We start from the raw sequence: 18,436 nt of genomic DNA on the forward strand, positions 1-18,436 counted from the left end.
ATAGGATTGCACATGCTCAGGGATGTAAACCAAACCAAACGAATTTGTGCTCTCAGCGTATTTTGCTCCCTGTAGGAGACCAGTAAGTCCCACTGAAGCAAGGAAGATAGGTGGGGAGAAATAGAGAAAAGAGCAAGAATTAGCACCATTCCTCGGGAGAAAAAAGGAGGGGGGAGAGAATGAGGAATCTGCCTCTTCTTAGTAAAATTTTAAGAGAGGTGAGACATGCCGGGGCTCAAGGAGCGCCTGAAGTTATGCCCTAGTCTGTCCTAAAAGTCATTCTCCCGGCTCCCCAATGTGGAAGTAGGGCTGTTGTGGTCTCTCACTGTTTTGAGATTAAAACCACTCTCCGCAGGTGCTCAGAAGCAGGGTCGTCCCTAGTGGGGTGTGGGGCTGGGGGGCAAATCAGTATGTGCAGGGCCTCCTTAATATACTGACTGATGACATACAGTGTAAATAGTGTGAGTGAGATTTTGGGACATGTCCAACCAGCTTGGCATTTCTAAAGAAAAATAAAATAAAAGCACCACACATGCTTCACATTTCTCACTCAGACCTTCTGGGTTGCAAACAACTTGAACATAAGTGCATTTATGAATGAACTAGTATTTTTAAGCCCGTTATATTAACGGGCGCTAGCCTTCTCTTCCTTGGGTTTTTTTTTTTTTTTTCGTTTTTGTGTTTCTTTTTCTGGTTTTTGCTCATTGTCTCTTGGTCTGTCTTTTCTGCATCCCCCCCCCCCCTTTCCGCTCTCTTGTCCTTGTTTATTTTACTTTTTGCCCCTGTTTGCTTTCCTCTCCCTTGGCTCTTTTCTCTCCCTTGCCCCCCCCCCCGCTTTTTTTAAAAAGATTCTTTTCTGGCTTCTGGTTTCTGTAGTAATTTACTGTAGGGCAGTCTTCCCTTCAGAGTTTTATTTTTATTATTGGTTTGGTGTACTCAGCACAGCAGCATCAATTTATTTCTGCTTGGTGATGGGCTGTTTTTGTTTATTATTATTTTGATTATTTTGACAGTTTTTTGGGGGGGGGTTGGTTGGCAGAGTCATTTGGGATGTAGGGGAGGTCCGTCTATGCTCTCTTTTGGCTCACCTGAGCGTGTTAAGACTGCCTTTTTCTCTGCCTTGCCTGCTCTATGCTGTTCTGTAGAGTAGGGCTATTAGAGTATCTGTCTTTCCTTGTTTTATTGGTTATCTTGCTCAGCTGCTTTAGTGCTAATGGCACTGCAGGAGTCCACTGCTGACGACCGTTAGGCTGTCAGTCTGTGGGTGCGAGCGCAAATAACGGTTCCCCCCAACCCTCCGCCCTTGGCTGTGGGTGGGGGACTCTCTTGGTTTTGGGGGGGGGGATGTGGGGCACACCACTGGCCGCTGCTCTAGTCTGTGTTTTTTGTGTGTGTAGTTTTGTCTTCTGGGTGTGTGTGGTGCTTCGTGTTACTTCTTGTGTTTTGGGATTTAGTGTAGTGCTTAGTGTAATTTTTTTGGTGTGTGTCTCGTCGGCGTCTCTAATCTCCCCATGGCTGGGAAGTGTGCTGAATCTGCTGACGGAGGAAAAGCAAGTGGATGTGTGGAGCACTCAAAAAGAACTCCTCCCTGAGCTATGCTGCTGCCCATACTGTTTCAATGAACGTTAAGTACGCATTAGGCGTCCGTTTCGTTCATAGCGGCAGTTTGGGCAGTGGTTTAGCACAGGGAGGAGCTCTTTTTGTGTGCTCCTCTCTTCTTTAATGTTTTTTTTTTTCCTTGTGACTACCATGGGCTGGTGTGAGTAAGGTGGGTTTGGGCAGTTGGTTGGGTGGGAGTCCAACACGCGGGGGTGACGTGCAAATGTTTAATGGTGGGGGGTGGAGAAGGTGATCCTGGACAGCTGGGAGGGCGGGTGAGTGTTTTTGGCTTCGCTGCCAACTCGGCCAGCGTTCCTGTCTTCCGTTTAGTGTTTTGGTCCTCCTGTTTTCAAAGCATTCCCCGCTCCTTTCCCCCCCTTTTTACTTTTGTTGTTGTTTTCTCCGCCGCCATTGGCCCCGGTTTTTTTGGTTCTGCTGGGGCCGAGTTTCTCCCCTTCGTTGCTGCTCATGGCAGAGGCGGCGGCTCTGCCGCCGCCTCGCTCAGTTTCCCCCTCCTCCGCTTCTCCGGCTTCTCATGGCTGCCGGCTGCTGGGTGTTCTTGTCTCCCTCTGGCTCCGCGCATGCCCAGAAGGTCCGAGCGAGGCACGGACACACGCTTGGTGTCCGTCCACGGACGGACACCAAGCGTTTTATTAGAGAGGATGAATGAATGAATGAATATAATATTGTTTGTTCCAGAAGTTTTTGTAATTTTCTGCCATGAAACAAGCCACTTATAGGACTTTTTAGAGAGGTTTAAAAAAAAAAAAAAGCCAGCAAATTTTCCAATCTGTTTCAAATTAAATATTCAGAGACTTCTCAGTCTCTCCCCCCAATATCAAAGCCCTACAGCAAGCAAGCAGATCCCTATATATGGGGGGGGGGGGCGGGTGTTTAACCTCTAGAAGGAATTCACATTCTACCTCCATTACTGTGGTGGGTAAGGGCAGCCAGCGCTGGCCACTCTGTCTGCCTGCCTCCTTCCTTCCTTCCTTGCTGCCTGCTGGCACTCGAGTTCAGGCTTCAGGGAGGCCTGCACGGAGGCCTCTCTGGAAGCCCTCGCCCACCCGCCGATCAGCTGAGAGGTGGGGAGAGAAGGAGCTCTAGCAGCTTGCAGGCTGCTTAGATTGCCGGCCAGGAGGGCAAGCAGGAGAGAGGGCGAACAGGGCAAGGGGGACTGGCTGAGTGAGGGGCCTTGGGGCTGGGCGGGTGGGCAATGGGGAGTCGTGTGACATGTCTCTGGAGGGCCCCTCAAGGCAGTGGGGCCCCCAAACAACTGTCTCCCCTTGCCCAATCGTAGTTCTGCCCATGGGAAGGCAAATGGCCAAGGGTCCTGGTTGCTGCGGCACCTCCTCGCTCTTCCACCAGCTGCAGATGCAAGCACGATGCCGCCCGTGTGTGCACGCGCAGGTTTTCACAGCAAATCGGAGAGGGGAAGGGAAGACGACCACAATGGACACCACAATCTAGTCGTGCTATTGATTGAGACAAACAAAAAAGACCGAACATCTTAAGCAAGCTTTCAAGTTCTTTGAAACTCTTCATTAGACTGGATGATTAAAAACAACAACACTAAAGGAGGGGAGAGCTGTGCCTAATGCAATTGCCTTTTGGGGGTGGGGGGCCATCCACACCCCCTGGGGCCCCAAAACCCTCTTTACTAAACCAGCCTTTAGTCTGTCTTAGATGGTGTGGATGGTGTGCACCACTGGTCTGCTCTGTGCTGGGCAACCGAGTATGATTGTGACCTGCGCTGGGTGCTTTAGAGACAGAGGGGGGAGTGGGGAAAGAAATATGTGGGATAGAAATTTGTTAAGTTGTGTTTTGAAATGTTTCTACTAATGCATATCTGCATAAATATACCTGTTTATAGCCTACTTTCCAGTAGGCTTATGAGATGACCCAGCATTCTATGTGTGTGTCCGTCCATGTGTGTCACCCCCATGCCCCCCCCCGTATCAACTTTACAATGCCTGGACCAATATGAACCAAATTGGGTACAGTTGTAGAGACACATAGGGACACCTCAACATCGTAGTTTGTGATGATGTCATCCACCCCGATCCATGATAGTGGACGCATAAACTTTTAAGGTGCAAATGGACTTGCCAAAAAGCTCCAGTTTTGTCATAAAAAAGCCAGACTGGAATTTGCTAAAATGCATATTGACAAGCCACAATGCTTCTGGGAGAATGTCCTTTGGACAGATGAGACAAAACTGGAGCTTTTTGGCAAGTCACATCAGCTCTATGTCCACAGATGAAAAAATGAAGCTTTCAAATAAAAGAACACCATACCTACTGTGAAACATGGAGGAGGCTCGGTTATGTTTTGGGGCTGCTTTGCTGCATCTGGCACGGGTTGCCTTGAGTCTGTGCAAGGAACAATGAAATCTCAAGACTATCAAGGCATTCTGGAGCAAAACGTACTGCCCAGTGTCAGAAAGTTCTGTTTCAGTCACGGGTCATGGATCGTCCCATGGGATAAGGACCCAAAACACACAGCTAAAAGCACCCAAGAATGGCTAAGGATAAAACATTGGACTATTCTGAAGTGGCCTTCTATGAGCCCTGATTTGAATCTTTCCATCTATGGAAAGAACTGAAATATGCAGTCTGGAGAAGGCACTCTTTAAACCTGACACAGCTGAAGCAGTTTGCTCAGGGCCAAACTACCTGTTGACAGGTGCAGAAGTCTCATTGAGAGCTACAGGAATCGCTTGTTTGTAGTGATTGCCTCTAAAGGTTGTACAACAAAATATTAGGTTAAGGGTCCAATCATTTTTGTTCATGCCATTTTCATTGGTATTATTTGAAATATTCTGTTGCATCAAAACTCTAAAGCAAAGTCTGATTTTTGTTAAATCAAAAGAGCCAGAGTGGTGCAGTGGTTAGAGTGCTGGACTAGGACCGGGGAGACCAGAGTTCAAATCCCCATTCAGCCATGAGACTAGCTGTGTTACTTTGGGCAGTCACTTCTCTCTCAGCCTAGCCTACTTCACAGGGTTGTAAGAGAAACTTAAGTATGTAGTACACCACTCTGGGCTCCTTGAAGGAAGAGCGGGATATAAATAATAAATAATAATAAAAGAGGAATAAACAATGATGGGTGCCAATTACGTTTGTCAGTTTCAAGTTATTTCAGAGACAATTGTGGGTTCTTCTTTTTTGTGGAGGGGTACCAACACATTTGTCTACGTGTGTATGTCTATAGCCAACGCTTTTCTTCCTGCAACACACAGCACGTGTGAATCCACAATTTTTAAAAAAACAAATCTTTTCACAGATTGATTAAAAAGTCTTGTCACAGATTGCTCCCCTTCCTTTCCCATCATTTTTCTCTCTCCCCAGGACAGAAATGACAGGTCCTGCGGGTGTGTGTGTGTGTCTAGGATTTCAGCTATGATTGGGCAGCAACCTGCTCCCACTCCAAACAAAAGATCGCAGGAAAGAGTTCATGTTCTTTCGAAATCAAGTTTTGTATGAGAAACATGATTTGTTTGCGTTTAAAAGAATTGCGTTGCTAATGCAAGTACAAACAGCGGCATGCGGGTGTGTGGCAGGGGCGGGAAGTGATTAACCTTTCCCTGTGGTCTATTTTTCCGATCAACACCCAGCCACCCATGGAAGCTCTCGTTTTGCCGTCCACAGATAGAAAAGCAAAGGGGAGGGCGATTTTCGTCTGTACAACCTCGCAGCCTCTCGACTGCATTCCAGACCATGTGTAGTTTGATTGAGCGAGCCTTAGTGGTCGTTGCAAGTGGTGGTCCTCTGCTGCAGAACTGAGGCCACATTTTCATCGTAAATCTGGTCATGGTCACTTTCTGTCAGGGGCTGGTTTGGATTTCCGGTTCACACCACAGTCCCCCATACAAAGCATGTTTCAGATTGCAGCGAAGGCCAACCTAGTTAAATTGCGCACAATGCGCAGACTCCCTGTCAGCCCAAACCCAGTGTGCTCTACTGCAGGCAGAAACCTCGCGCTCTCTTGGCTGCCTAGGAAGGGCATTGTGCTTTTTCTCCTCCTCCGACTGAAGCGCCCTACGTTCAGAGCTACCCGGAAGTTGGGCCGTGTATGTACGTCTGAGTGTTGCTTTTTAGGTAGAAGTCTATGGTGGAAGCTAACGGAGGGCGGAGAAAAGTCTTCATCTCACCGCTGACATGGCTGCTGCCGTCACCTGCCTCCTTCGTAGGCTGATCCGTCCGGTCTCAGCAAAGGCGGCAGTTGTCTCGTTGCCCCCGCGTCGCTTTCTTGCAGGAGGTGAGACTGAGAGTACGGCGGGGTTGGGAGAGAGGCAGGCATGGCCGGGCCTCGGCCAAGTGCGGGCAAGCAAAAATGTTCCCCACGAACAGAACGGGGTCTAACGGGCACCATCTGGCAGCAGCTGGAGTAAGCTCGGTAGCGGCTCGGGGGGGGGGGGGAGAATTGGGGCGGGGGGCACAGAAAGTGCATTTATAGGGGGGGGTTGTGTCCCACATATTAGAGTTCTGAAACAGATTGGGGGGCGGGAGGAGAAGCTGCTTGTCTGGGAGGTGCCTGCCCACCCATGCTCCCCCTGCCCCCAGCCGTCTTTGAGTAAGCTAGTCAGGGGCAACTCTTGGCAGAAACTCTTCGAATGGATTTTGCTGCCTAGTGCCTATGGGAGAACTTAAATCCTATCTGTTAAGAGGACATGACTGATTGTGACACTCCAGCCCCCAAGAAACTCAATGGACGAAAAAACAATATGTGCAGGGAAAAGAATTCTAGCCTAGCGTTCTACCTGACATGTTAGTTTTCTGTGGCCAGGCTTTGAATTCTCAGTACAATCATCTGAATATGCATTGGCAATCTTTAGCAGAAGGACCTAGACACAGGTTTACCACCTTAAAACTGGGTGGGCCCCTTTCACCATTGTCAAAATCTGGTCTCGAGACTCCTCTGGGGTAGCTGGATTTCGTGGAAGGATGGGCACAATGCCATACACTTAGGATACTAGAATCAGCAAATACAATCGGCAAATATAAAACTCAGACAAGAATCAGAATTCCCAATTCTGATTTTTAAAATGTGTACTGCTTCTGCAGCACAGACATTAATACTGAATAGAAGCTAAGATGGTGCCATTCTGCGGGATTTTAATTTGTTTTCTTAAACGATAGGATTTGGGTCCTCAGCACACCCAAACAGGTTCCAGCTGGTGGCAATGAAGTCCATCACAGCTAGAAAAGCAGGAATATCCAGGTTAATGTTTAATAAAAGAGGCATTATCATGTGAACACTCTCATCACAGTTTGTTGAAAGAGGATGATGACATGGTGGACCCCATTTTCATTGCTCTGCTGAAGCATGGTAGATACTTGGCAGCAAGAAAAAACCCTAGAATAGATCTGAGAAAGTGAATTAGGTGCCTACTTTTGGAGTCTTTGTGGAGGATCTTTGGATGCAGAAGTTGAGAAGTAAATACTGTACAGAGGTGGCAATCTGCAAGTAAACTGGCAGGGAGGAGAAGTGGCTCTTAAAGACCCTCTAAATACTAAATAGCAATAACACTGGATTTCAAGTAATTGATCTTGCACAAAGAGAGCCAAGCAAAAATCTGTCTCAAGGAAGAACCAGTTCTGCAGTCTTCTTCTAAATTCTAACCTTCACATCCCAAAAGGCATGCTTAGCCTGATGCTAAGATGCCTGCCTCTCTAGATCCTTCAGGATCTGCAGAAGAATACAAGAGACTGGACAGCTAATTGATCCACAGCAACAGGATATGAACAAGATCAATCATACCTCTTGTTTTCAGGTATTGGAGAAAGGGAATAAGAACTACAGAATTTTCTGCAGGTGTTAGGCAGTTTTGGTGAAGAATGAGAGCAGGAATCTTCATATATTATTATTATTATTATTATTATTATTATTATTATTATTATTAATTTTACATTTATATCCCACTCTTCCTCCAAGGAGCCTAGAGTGGTGTACTACATACTTGAGTTTCTCTTTCACAGCAACCCTGTGAAGTAGGTTAGGCTGAGAGAGAAGTGACTGGCCCAGAGTCACCCAGCTAGTATCATGGCTGAATGGGAATTTGAACTCGGGTCTCCCCGGTCCTAGTCCAGCACTCTAACCACTACACCATGCTGGCACCACTTTTGTCCTTAGCCAATGATTGAAGCAAAGTTTGGCTACCCAGAGTACAAGGAGACAAGCAGAAATTCCAGCGAGCTTGAAGGAGAAGGGCCTCATTTATCCCAGCGGCGATTAAGTTATTTGTTGCTAAAGTTTATCCCTTATTTTTTTATGGTGCCCAATTGGGGCCTCCTAGTAATTTTGGCCTGCTGAAAGCTGTACAGTCTACATTTATTAGAGCTATTCTTCAAATTCCCCCCTGCATTCCCAATTCTCTCACCAGATGAGATGTAGGTCTCGCTAGGGTTGAACTGGGCTACTGGACCTGTATTATAAATTTTTGGTAAAAACTGGTTTTTGCCAGTGTAGGTCTGGCTTCCTTGGTAATGACTGATGACTTTAACCATAAGTGGAAGACCTTGTTTAAAAATAAACTTCTTCAATTTGGGTTCTCCCATGAGGAGAGAAATTCTTAGATTAAGACATGATCAGGCCTGGTAGGTTATCAAGCAGCGTATTGCTGATACAGAATTACAAGTGGATACAGCCTGTCTAAAGAGTGGTATATATCTGGGGAAACAACTTTTTAATTCCTCACCGGCAGCATATTTAGATAATATTCTTATCCCTAAATTTAGGCGCCCATTTACTCTTGCCCGCCTAAACGCCCTTCCAACGGCTGTTAGGGATGGCAGATATAAAGGGATTCCATATAATTTAAGGATTTGCCCCTGTGGAATGGGTGCTGTAGAAACTACCCCTCATGTTATTTTATATTGTAAATTGTATAGCAATGCTCGTTTAATCGTAATAAAGTTTATCTGTCTATCTGAAGGAGAAGAGCATCATACCAAGAAGTATGGTCAGTAGGTGGGAACTGTTGAATGGGTTTTCTCCTTGCCCCAGTTCTTAGAAAGTAATGCATCAAAGCTACCTTTACTAATTGCATTTTGTGTAGTTTCTCTTGTGCATTTTTCTTAACCCCACAGTGTCCTAATCAAACCCACAATAGGGTTGTACCTAACTAGTTCAGGGGGCTTTTGGTTGGGTTAGAAAGGGAGACACTTGGAATTATTAGTTATTTATCCTTAGCAGGTGCTCAATTCCAGTACATAGTGGTGGAGAAGAAGGGAGCCAAACAGAACGTGGGTGTGATCCAGCTGAATCGCCCCAAGGCCTTGAATGCTCTGTGTGATGGACTAATTATTGAAATGAGCCAGGCCTTGGACTCTTTGGAGCTGGATCCTCATGTGGGAGCCATTGTCATCACTGGCAGCGAGAAAGCCTTTGCAGGTAGGATTTCAAAAACAATGAATGATCAGGGCTCTTTATGGTCTACAGATTCCCATGTGGGGGAAATGATACATTACTGTCAGAAGAGCCCATGTGAATGTGGGCTCTCTGGTTTTTAAAATATATATATAAATACATAAATATATCTGGTTCCCAGCATTCATGTTCAAAGAGAGAGAATGCTAGAAACATGAATTCAAAACTAGTTTTGTAAGAAAAAGGTGAGAGCGGAGAGGGGACAGATGTCTGAGGAAAAAGCAGTTTTGTCAAAAATGACAGAATTCTTTATTAGTTGGATTAAAATGCAGTCAAATGCAGTGGTTGGCACCCTCGCTCTGGGCCACCCCAGCACCCCCCAAGTGCAGTTATGGGGTTGCTGAAACCTCCATTCTTCCCTATGGAGAAAAACCTTAAAGCCACTTGTGGGGTGCTGGGGTGGCCCAGAGCGAGTGGTGGTGTAGTGCACAGAGGGTGCTGACCACCACCATAGGTTGCTAACCCATGGGGTACTGGATTTTGTTGTTTCTGAAGTGTTCTGAGTGTAGATTCTTTGGTAGCATATAAGATTTTCAATGACAAACCATGAATCCACTCTCATTGCTAACCTTAAAGACACAAACTTCAAAAATCACTTAAAGATCAGCCCTTTGCCCAATTCCTTTCAAATAATTCTGATAGCTTCCTGGCCCCCCTTGGGCACTACCACCCACCACACTCCACTCTAGAACACCCCTTTTCCCCCGACGTGAAGCTATACATTTGCTGCAATCCTCATTATTCCCTATGAGGAATTCCAAAATAATGTTTACAATTCACCAATAATCAGAGGACTGTCCGATTGCCTTGGGGCTTTGTGGGTGGTAGGCACCCCTGGGTGTCTACCACCCACCCCACTTTTGTGCCCCTAGGTGCTCCACAATAGGGGTTAATGGGCTGGTTCGGGTCCCATTATACCCTATGAGAAAATAATTAAAAATATTTCAAATATTCATAAAAAATCTTAGGAGTGTCCAATTGCTTCGGGGTTTGGGTGGTTGTTGGCACCCATGGGTGTTCCACAATAGGGAATAATGGGCTGTTTTGAGTCCCATTATACCCTATGAGATAAAATAAAAATAAATTTCAAAAATTCATAAAAAATTGTGCGAATGTCCGATTGCTTTGGGGTTTAGAAGGTAGGTACCCATGGGTGCCAGCTACCACCCCACCCACTTTTGGAGGTCCAAACCAGTTTGAACCGGTTCTAATTGAACCACCCCCAGTTTGGTTCGAATTCGAACCTGCAGCTCAAACCTGATGGCTGGTTAGGTTCGAATTCGAACCATCGAACCACCCTGGTTAGAATTTGAACCGGTTCAAGTTCGAACTGGTTCACACATCCCTACAAGCCAGGCACTCAACAATGTTCTTCAGCTTTTCTAGCCAAAGGCCCTTTGAAACAGATGATCCTTGCAGGAGCATCTAAAAGCCAGGAAGTTTGAACAATGACAAATCTCTTGTGGGGAGGTCATTCAGCAAACCTGGGACAACAACTGAGAAAGTCCTGGTCCTTACTGTGTTTACAACTCGACCTTCTAACTGGAAGGTATTTAAAGCAGTGCTCTTGAAGATTTCCATTTAAAAGGTGACTGGGCTCATGAGGAGAGGCACTGTTTTAAGATTTGGTCTTGAGCCATGAAGGGGTTTAAAGGGAGACCAACAGTGGAGGCCTATTGGCAGCCAGTGCAGTTGGCACATAGTGGGTTGGAGCTGGCCTGCCCACAGATAGCAGCAGCTGCAGCTTCTTCAAGGGTAGCTCCACAGAGAGTGTGTTACGTTAGACAATTCTAGAGGCTGAAAACTTGCAAAGCCTTGGCTCCCAACAAAAGAATGTAGCTGTTTTATGAAATGTGGTGGGTAGCAAGTATTCCAGACCACTTTGCCACCTGCCTGTTCAACAGCAACTCCAGATCCAGGAGGATGCCCAGACTGTTATGGTGGAGCAACTATACCACAGATAGCAATGGCTTGCATGGTTCCTGAACTTTAGGCAGCTGTGGCAGAATCCCCTCCATACTGCCTGGATTCAGCCTTAGTTTGTTTGCCCTCATCCAACAAATTGCAGCTTCCAGATATAGGTGAACCTCGCCATCCACAGACCCCAAGCCCATGGTTCTGTGTATCCGTGGTCAGGTTTGACACTCGACCTTGGCATACACTGTTACAAATTGTTTCAAAGGATTAATTTCTGTGGTTTTGGGACGGCCATAAATGATCTCTGAGGTCCTTTCCAGCCAACATTTTGTGAAGAGGAGCCATTTTGTGGCTCCTTTGGTTTAAAAAAAAAAAAAAATCCTATGAAAAATAATGGGAAAATGGCAATTTTGGACCTTTGGGGAGTATGCAGTTGCAGACCCGCGAAGTATGGTAGGGCACTTCGCATTATTTCCACCAATTTTTGCCATTTCCCCACAGTTTTGAAGCCTCTGAGAACCTCCCCCCACAATTCCATTGACTTAATGCCCCGTTATCCACAGTTGTAGTGGAGAATGGAACCCCCACAGATAACGGGGTTTGCCTGTACTGTTTCTTTACACCCTCTTCTTTCTACCCACCATCCATGTCCCCTTATATATGCCTGCTGTCATCATAAATGTTGTTCTGCCAAAACTCCACAGCAGATTCTTAGCAGCAAAGCTGAAATGTACCATGTCTATGTTGAGTTGCCCTTCTGCCTCTATGCTGCTGAATCTGGGTAGGGTTTCTTGCCTCCCCAGAGCATAGCATCCTTGTAAGGCCCTCTTCTGCAGGAGTTTTGTTCTACTCCAGCATGTGCAAGAGCAGGCCTGATCTATTGGAACTGAATACTGAACTCCTTAATCCATATTCTTTTATGCACCAAGCCTGGACTATGTTTGCTATCCTCATGTCTTGCTGACAAGCTGTTCTCCCTTGTAGCTGGAGCAGATATCAAAGAAATGCAGGACAAGACTTTTCAAGAGTGCTATGGGGGCAATTTCCTTGCTCATTGGAACAGAGTTTCTACCATTAGAAAGCCAGTCATAGCTGCTGTCAATGGATATGCTGTGAGTTTGGCTGTTCTTCTCCCCATCATATGTTAGTCTGCAATTAAGTATATTTCTTTGTTCAGAAATCTATTCAGTAGCAATAAAGGTGCGTTGGGGTAGTTTCAGAAGCCAACCAGTGATGAATGGTTTGGGTCTTCTTGTAGATCTGTGTTCAGGAACTGATGAGTCTGTCAGTCAATCAATTTTTATTACTCTCATAGACCACCAATGAGTCTGTCTGGAAACCAGGGCAAGGAGGTCACTGAGATAGGGAGATAGGGATGCCCTCAAACCCTTTTGCACTCTCGTTTCTATCACTGGTAGAGATAGCTCAGACTGGGGTGATTTGAGCACATTCCTAATTGTTTGGGGGGAGGGAGGGAGAGAGAGCTGCCCATCACTAGAGTATACTTGGATTCTGGCTCAAGTGATGCTGCCTACCTTAATCCTCACCTCACCCCCAAACCTTTGCAAAGATGATCAATTTGTTCTGCCTTTCTTGGAGGTCCTTCTGTGGCATCATCACAGTAGAGATGAGAAGGGTGCATCATGCTAGTTCTAGAGGAGTAAGGTCAGCATGGGTCACTGCTTCTGTATTCTAAATATAGCCTTGTTTCTTTATCTTTCAATTGTTCAACAGCTTGGAGGTGGCTGTGAACTTGCCATGATGTGTGACATCATTTATGCTGGAGAAAAAGCACAGTTTGGGCAACCAGAGATCCTTCTCGGAACTATTCCAGGTAATGACACTGTGGAAATGTGTAGCAGGTGCCTTTTCAGATAAAATCTTTCAGCTGGCAAAACAGCATGCGGGGTGGGGGGGAATTGCTTTAAAGCAGCTAAAAATAGCTATAAATGGGCGGAGCGTCTCTGCTGAGCTGCTATGCTGCCACCATCCGTAGTGCCTTTTCACATTCCTCTAATATTCCAGTTCCTGTTGCCTTAATGTCTTTGGTTGACCAGCTAAGGTTTGTGGCTACACCAAGCAGCCATTGAATAAGGCAGATTTTTGTAGCCTTTAGCTAAGGATCTAATGATGTTTTGAATAAGAATTGTGCTAACATACAGACCATGAATAAGAATTGTGCTAACATACAGACCATCCTAGGGTGTTCACAAACGTTTTCTCAGCACTGTATATTCATTCATTCCACACCTCAAAGATTGTGATGGGTTAATTGGAGCAAAGACTGCAAAATTAAAATAGCACACTGTTGAACTGTTCACAGTCTGTCTTTTCTTGCAAACGCCCAGTATGCCTTGGCCACCTTATTATTGGAATCAAAGAAGGTTTCTACATTATCTTCCTGAATTTTGGTCATTGTGTATTCTCTCCTCCAAGTGGGGCAGATGTTAGCCACATCCTTCCCACACTTTCCCCAAGAGGGTCAGTCTGTCTTCTCGGAGAATCTGGCTGCTTTGCTCTTCTAGTCTTTGTTGTTGTCGTCCTGAGATCTGAGGTACAAAGCTGCTCAGAACTAAGTGCAGGCTTGAGAGAGCCAAACAAAATAATCTTGGTGCCTTCTGCTTCTCTGTACTTACTGTTCCCTAATAGAGGCCTTGGGCTGTGCTTCTTGGTGTAAGCTACCACTGGAGAAGACTGGATGGTGTTTCTATATGACAGACACTGGCTGCACCTCCTAGGGCTTGTGTCAGGGACAGGAATGCTTGTGTACACATGAAGGCCACCGTCTGAGCCAGTTGCTTGTCTTTTAATTACATTTAGTTTGCCCACTGATCTCTTGTGTGCTCAAGCATTTGTCATGTGTACAGCAGTCCTCTCAGCTCTCTCCATATTAATTACACAGGTTCTGGAGGAACACAGAGACTGACCAGGGCTGTGGGCAAGTCGTTGGCAATGGAAATGGTCCTCACTGGTGAGCGCATCTCTGCTCAGGAAGCCAAACTAGCAGGTAAAACTCTAGTCCTCTCCTTTTGGACTAGGAGGGAGGCTGAAGTTCAGGGGGATAGGACTGGAATGGCGGAATTATTTGATGTAATGCCCTCACCAGGGCCAGACTGCAATCCTACCAAAGTTAACCTTTAGTATTGGCTAGCTGTGTGCTGCAATCCTCCCATGCCTAATCCAGACCTTGTTGGGCATTAAACCTTGTTGGTTTCTGTGCTCAGTAAGGCACAGAGTCTTTTTGGATACAGTTTTAGGCTTCCCTCTGCCGGGCAATCCAGTCTCATGTTGTCATTTGCCCTTCTGTACTGTGAGCCTTGGGCCCAGTTATCACTGCCTTTTCTGTCTTCCAAGATGGCCCAACTTTGTGGCTACAGAGTAGGGCAGGTTAGCAATATATCTCAGCTGCCATTTTGGAGTCTATATTATAAGGAAGAATGCTGGGCATTACTTGGGGCATGCCTGCATGTGAGCAGCCTTCATTAGGTTTACTGGTATGTTGATTAGGTGTCTTCTGGGGGTTTATACACTTCTGTAGGCCTCATCAGTAAAGTCTGTCCTGTGGATAAGTTGCTAGATGAAGCCATCAGCTGCGGTGAAAAGATTGCTGGGAACTCTAAATTGGTGACTGCAATGGCCAAGGAAGCAGTGAATGCAGGTAAAGCTATGCTGTGCTGGGAGTGGGATGCTGGGTGCTCTCTGGCTTATCCTGCTAGTTGGTGATCATTTTGCCATGGAGTTCCATAAAGAGGTGCTTGCCAAAATGTGTGCTTGCAAGAGAACTACTGTTGTAAGTCTTAGGTACTCTCATACCCAAGTCTTAGGTATGAAAGTCTTTCATAGTCAAGTCTTGGGTATGAAAAGAATGGCATGTCATAAATGCAGCAACTGCAGGGAAGCATGCAAGGCGTCAGTCAGGTTCTTGGTCAGTGTTTTTTTGGGCTGAGTTTTTGCAGCTTAGCCATGGCTGTGATAGTGTTACATCAAACCAGTCGTCATTTCAGTAAGAGCATTCCACTGGGGCTCCTCTCATGTGCCCTCTTCTGCCTCACTACAAGGCAACAACCAGATACTTCCATGCTTTCCTTTTGGCCACCACAGCTGTGTATCAGATGCTTGAAAGCATGTGATGTGATGGAAATGAAAGCATCTTGGGTGCTGGTCAGAAACTAAGCAAGAAGGAAGAAATTGCTGCCAAGATAGACTTCAAGCTTTGGAAGTGGAACAGTTAGGGCAACTATGTGCTATACAGAAATGTTGTAATATTAATGGGAACTCAGTGCTACACAGCTCCTGGCCTTCTAACAACTAACTCCTTCTCTGAACTGCAGAGAATTCTAGAAGGGAAGATTATTTCACTGTTCAGGAATAAGAAACTAACATGGGTTAACTTCTGTTGAACCCATATAACACATGCAAAAACTTGGGAGAAGGAAGAGGCTGGTCCTGTACTTCATGTGGTTTCTGCTTTCTCCAAAGCCCAGCATGCAGTGAAAGAAATCAGCCCTTGTCCTAAGTTCATTGCATGTGCTAGAGGACTTGGGGGAGGGGAGGGATTGTTGGTTGCCTTAGTAAGGTAAGTCACAATTTCTGAAGCCTTACTACTATGTATATGAGGTTTCCATATTTGCATCCTGCTGTTCCTACAAGGGACTCATGACAGTATGTCATGAGGCTATCCTTATAACAACCCTGTGAGGTAGGTTAGGCTGTGTGATAAGTAGTTAGTTGCCTGAAATGAGTTTTCCTAGTGGAGCAGAGCTTTGAACTTGGGTCTTCCCAGTCCGTGTCTAACACATCACCTGCTATATCTAACTGGGTTGAGGTGTGGAAGATCCTACCTTACAGGAGATGGGGCTTGGATAGATGAGCATTGGCCTGTTGAAGAAACTTAACTTTTAAAACACTGGAAAAGGGCAGCCATTTCACCATGCTTTCATTCAGCTGCAGAGAAATTAATGTATTCCCAGAGTTGTTGGGACTCTGGTAACGCAATGTTTGGACTTCCCTTACAAATCAATTGCTGCTGGGTTTTGGTTTTGTTGTTGTTGTTTGAGATCCATTCGTTCTCCATAGCTCCAGCCACCTGCTTATAGTTTTGACTGACACTTTGTCATGAGTCCTGGAATTTGGAGGCTTTATCATAGATGCCTGCCAGAATAATTGTGTGGAAGAAACAATACTCTTGATTTAGCACTGTCTCTAACCCACTCTGGCAGATGATACAGAAAGTATGTGGGCAGGGACAAGGAGTGAACCTCCTAACTCACTGCATCCCTGAGGAGATGACCGGCCCTTCTGGCATCTTCTCTGAAAACATTACCCTCAAAACTTTTATTTTTCAGCCTTTGAGATGACATTATCTGAAGGGAATAAAACAGAGAAGAGACTATTCCATGCCACCTTTGCTACGGTGAGTAGCTGTCCTGCTTGGTATGAGAATAGCAGTGGAGTTACTGCTTTGTTCTTCTTCTAAAGCCACTGCTGCTTATTTGCCATCTTGCCTTCCAACCACACATCTCTTGTGGGGGAGAGATAAGCTTTCCAAAGGTACAGGGTGTTTCACAAATGTCCCATATGTACTCCCCTAAAGCTTTCCACTTGCAGAAGCAGCATGTTTCCATCTTATCTGTGATATATTCTGCTTGAATGTTTCAGGATGACCGAAAAGAAGGGATGAGTGCCTTTGTTGAAAAGAGAGAGGCAAAGTTTACGGACCACTGATGCACACAGAGTCCTGCTATCATGGGAATGTATGACTGGCTGTCAGTTGGCTATCTGAAGAGTTCATGGCTGCATTTATCCAATCAGGACATCTGAGCTCTTCCAAACAGCACCACCTTTGCCACAAGAGGCCTTAAACTACAAATTCCATGCTATGTAGGGGGGGGGTTGCCTTTTAATTAGCCCAGAAGCTGATATAATCTCATTGAATCCAGCTAGGATGTTGAATGGTTTCATGCTGTGTAATTCCAGTGATGGGTATGTTTTATAAGAAAATAACTACTGTCTACAGTTCCCATTAAACCAGCTTGTTGGGAATGTATCTGACTGAAGATGTCTTTGATTGCATAGCTATTGCACCTTTGTGTGCATTTGTGTTGGCTGCAGTAAGTTACATTGAATTAGACCACAATGCCAATTGTAGGGAGCATACATTCCCTATAGCTGAGATGAGAGGGCTTTGCCTCTTCCACTTAATAATAATAATAATAATTCGATTTCTATACCGCCCTTCCAAAAATGGCTCAGGGCGGTTTGCAAAGAGAAATAACAAACAAATAAGATGGCTCCCTGTCCCCAAAGATGGCTCCCTGTCCCCAAAGGGCTCACATTCTAAAAAGAAACATAAGACACACACCAGCAACAGTCACTGGAAGTACTGTGCTGGGGGTGGATGGGGCCAGTTACTCTCCCCTTGTTCAAATGGCGCACACTGTTTCTTTGCCGTCCTTCCCTGAGCTATTATCTGGCTAGCTCCAAACTGAGTGAGTGGAGGAAGGTGTGTTTAATGCTGTATTCCTTCCAGGCTAGTGACTTTTGGCTCTATAAGCTTTGCCAGAAGTTTGTTGAGTGTAGAGTTGTCTTTTGGCTTCAGCTCTTCTGGAGTCATATATTTGTTACCACCAGTGAGTCCGGCTGCATTGGTGGCAAATGTGAGCTGTTGCCATCACAGATCCGCAAGACAATAAGATACATCATCTGTTCTTGCATTGTAAAAAAGCCACGGACTTAGGGCTGTAACCACAAATGCTAGAGGAAATGTTGATGGGGGTGCTTTGTAAGTCAATGCAAAAGAATTGTGTGTCTGACTTGACTTAATTCATGATTTTAATAATTAGAATTTTTATTTTAACTTACATCTTTTTAGTCAGTGTTGCAGAATTGTATTCCAAGCTTCACTGAAGGAAGAAGAATGAACCGTCACCCAAGATAACTTTTAAAATAAACATTTTGAATGCACGCGCACACATGCACACACAGCCATTGAGTAATAAAGGTTTTTGTGATTTCTTAATAAATGATTTCGTGATTATGTTGAATTTCCTTCGGGTTTTACCCTGCAGAGGAGGGCTAGAATGAAGAAGGAAAATAGAGAGAACAAAAGACCAAACCCAACTCTTGTTGACAGCCAGCACCCAGAATAAATCTGCCATGAGGTAGAACTTTTGGCCTTTAGGTTTTAAATTTAACCTAGAGCTTTCTTTTAGTACAACTCCATCTGTAGTTTCACTTTCACCTGAAGGCCTATGCAGCCACCTCAGTAAGTGCCTTAAGTGTTCAACATACAGTCTAGTTTAATGCTGTAGGTTTATGTACACTTATTTAAGAGTAAGCCCCACTGATCTTATTTCTGAGTAAGAATTTAGAGGATTGGACTATAAAGCTGTACATGTGCTATCTCCCTCCGGATCAAAATTCTAAGAGTGACCTGGAGTTGGAGAAGCAAAAGGCATCAGAGAGGCAGAGCTGTAATAATGGCTGACTT

The 18,436-nt window shown here is 45.3% G+C and overlaps 1 protein-coding gene across 2 annotated transcripts; it reads left to right on the plus strand.

Moving 5' to 3' along the window:
• The first annotated feature begins 5,533 nt into the window (after window positions 1-5,533).
• Window positions 5,534-17,983, plus strand: ECHS1 (enoyl-CoA hydratase, short chain 1). 2 transcript variants are annotated; one of them, XM_053311657.1, is made up of 8 exons: window positions 5,534-5,859; window positions 8,797-8,994; window positions 11,932-12,059; window positions 12,682-12,781; window positions 13,850-13,954; window positions 14,486-14,605; window positions 16,293-16,360; window positions 16,606-17,983. In XM_053311657.1, the coding sequence occupies exons 1-8, from the start codon at window positions 5,760-5,762 to the stop codon at window positions 16,669-16,671; spliced, it is 885 nt and encodes a 294-aa protein (XP_053167632.1). In that variant the 5' UTR covers window positions 5,534-5,759; the 3' UTR covers window positions 16,672-17,983. The 2 variants fall into 2 exon arrangements, with proteins under 2 accessions (XP_053167632.1, XP_053167631.1); XM_053311656.1 differs by having other exon boundaries at window positions 5,535-5,859; window positions 8,794-8,994.
• The last annotated feature ends 453 nt before the right edge of the window (window positions 17,984-18,436 follow it).

Source organism: Hemicordylus capensis, chromosome 3 (assembly GCF_027244095.1).
Source record: "Hemicordylus capensis ecotype Gifberg chromosome 3, rHemCap1.1.pri, whole genome shotgun sequence".
Lineage (NCBI taxonomy): Eukaryota > Metazoa > Chordata > Lepidosauria > Squamata > Cordylidae > Hemicordylus > Hemicordylus capensis.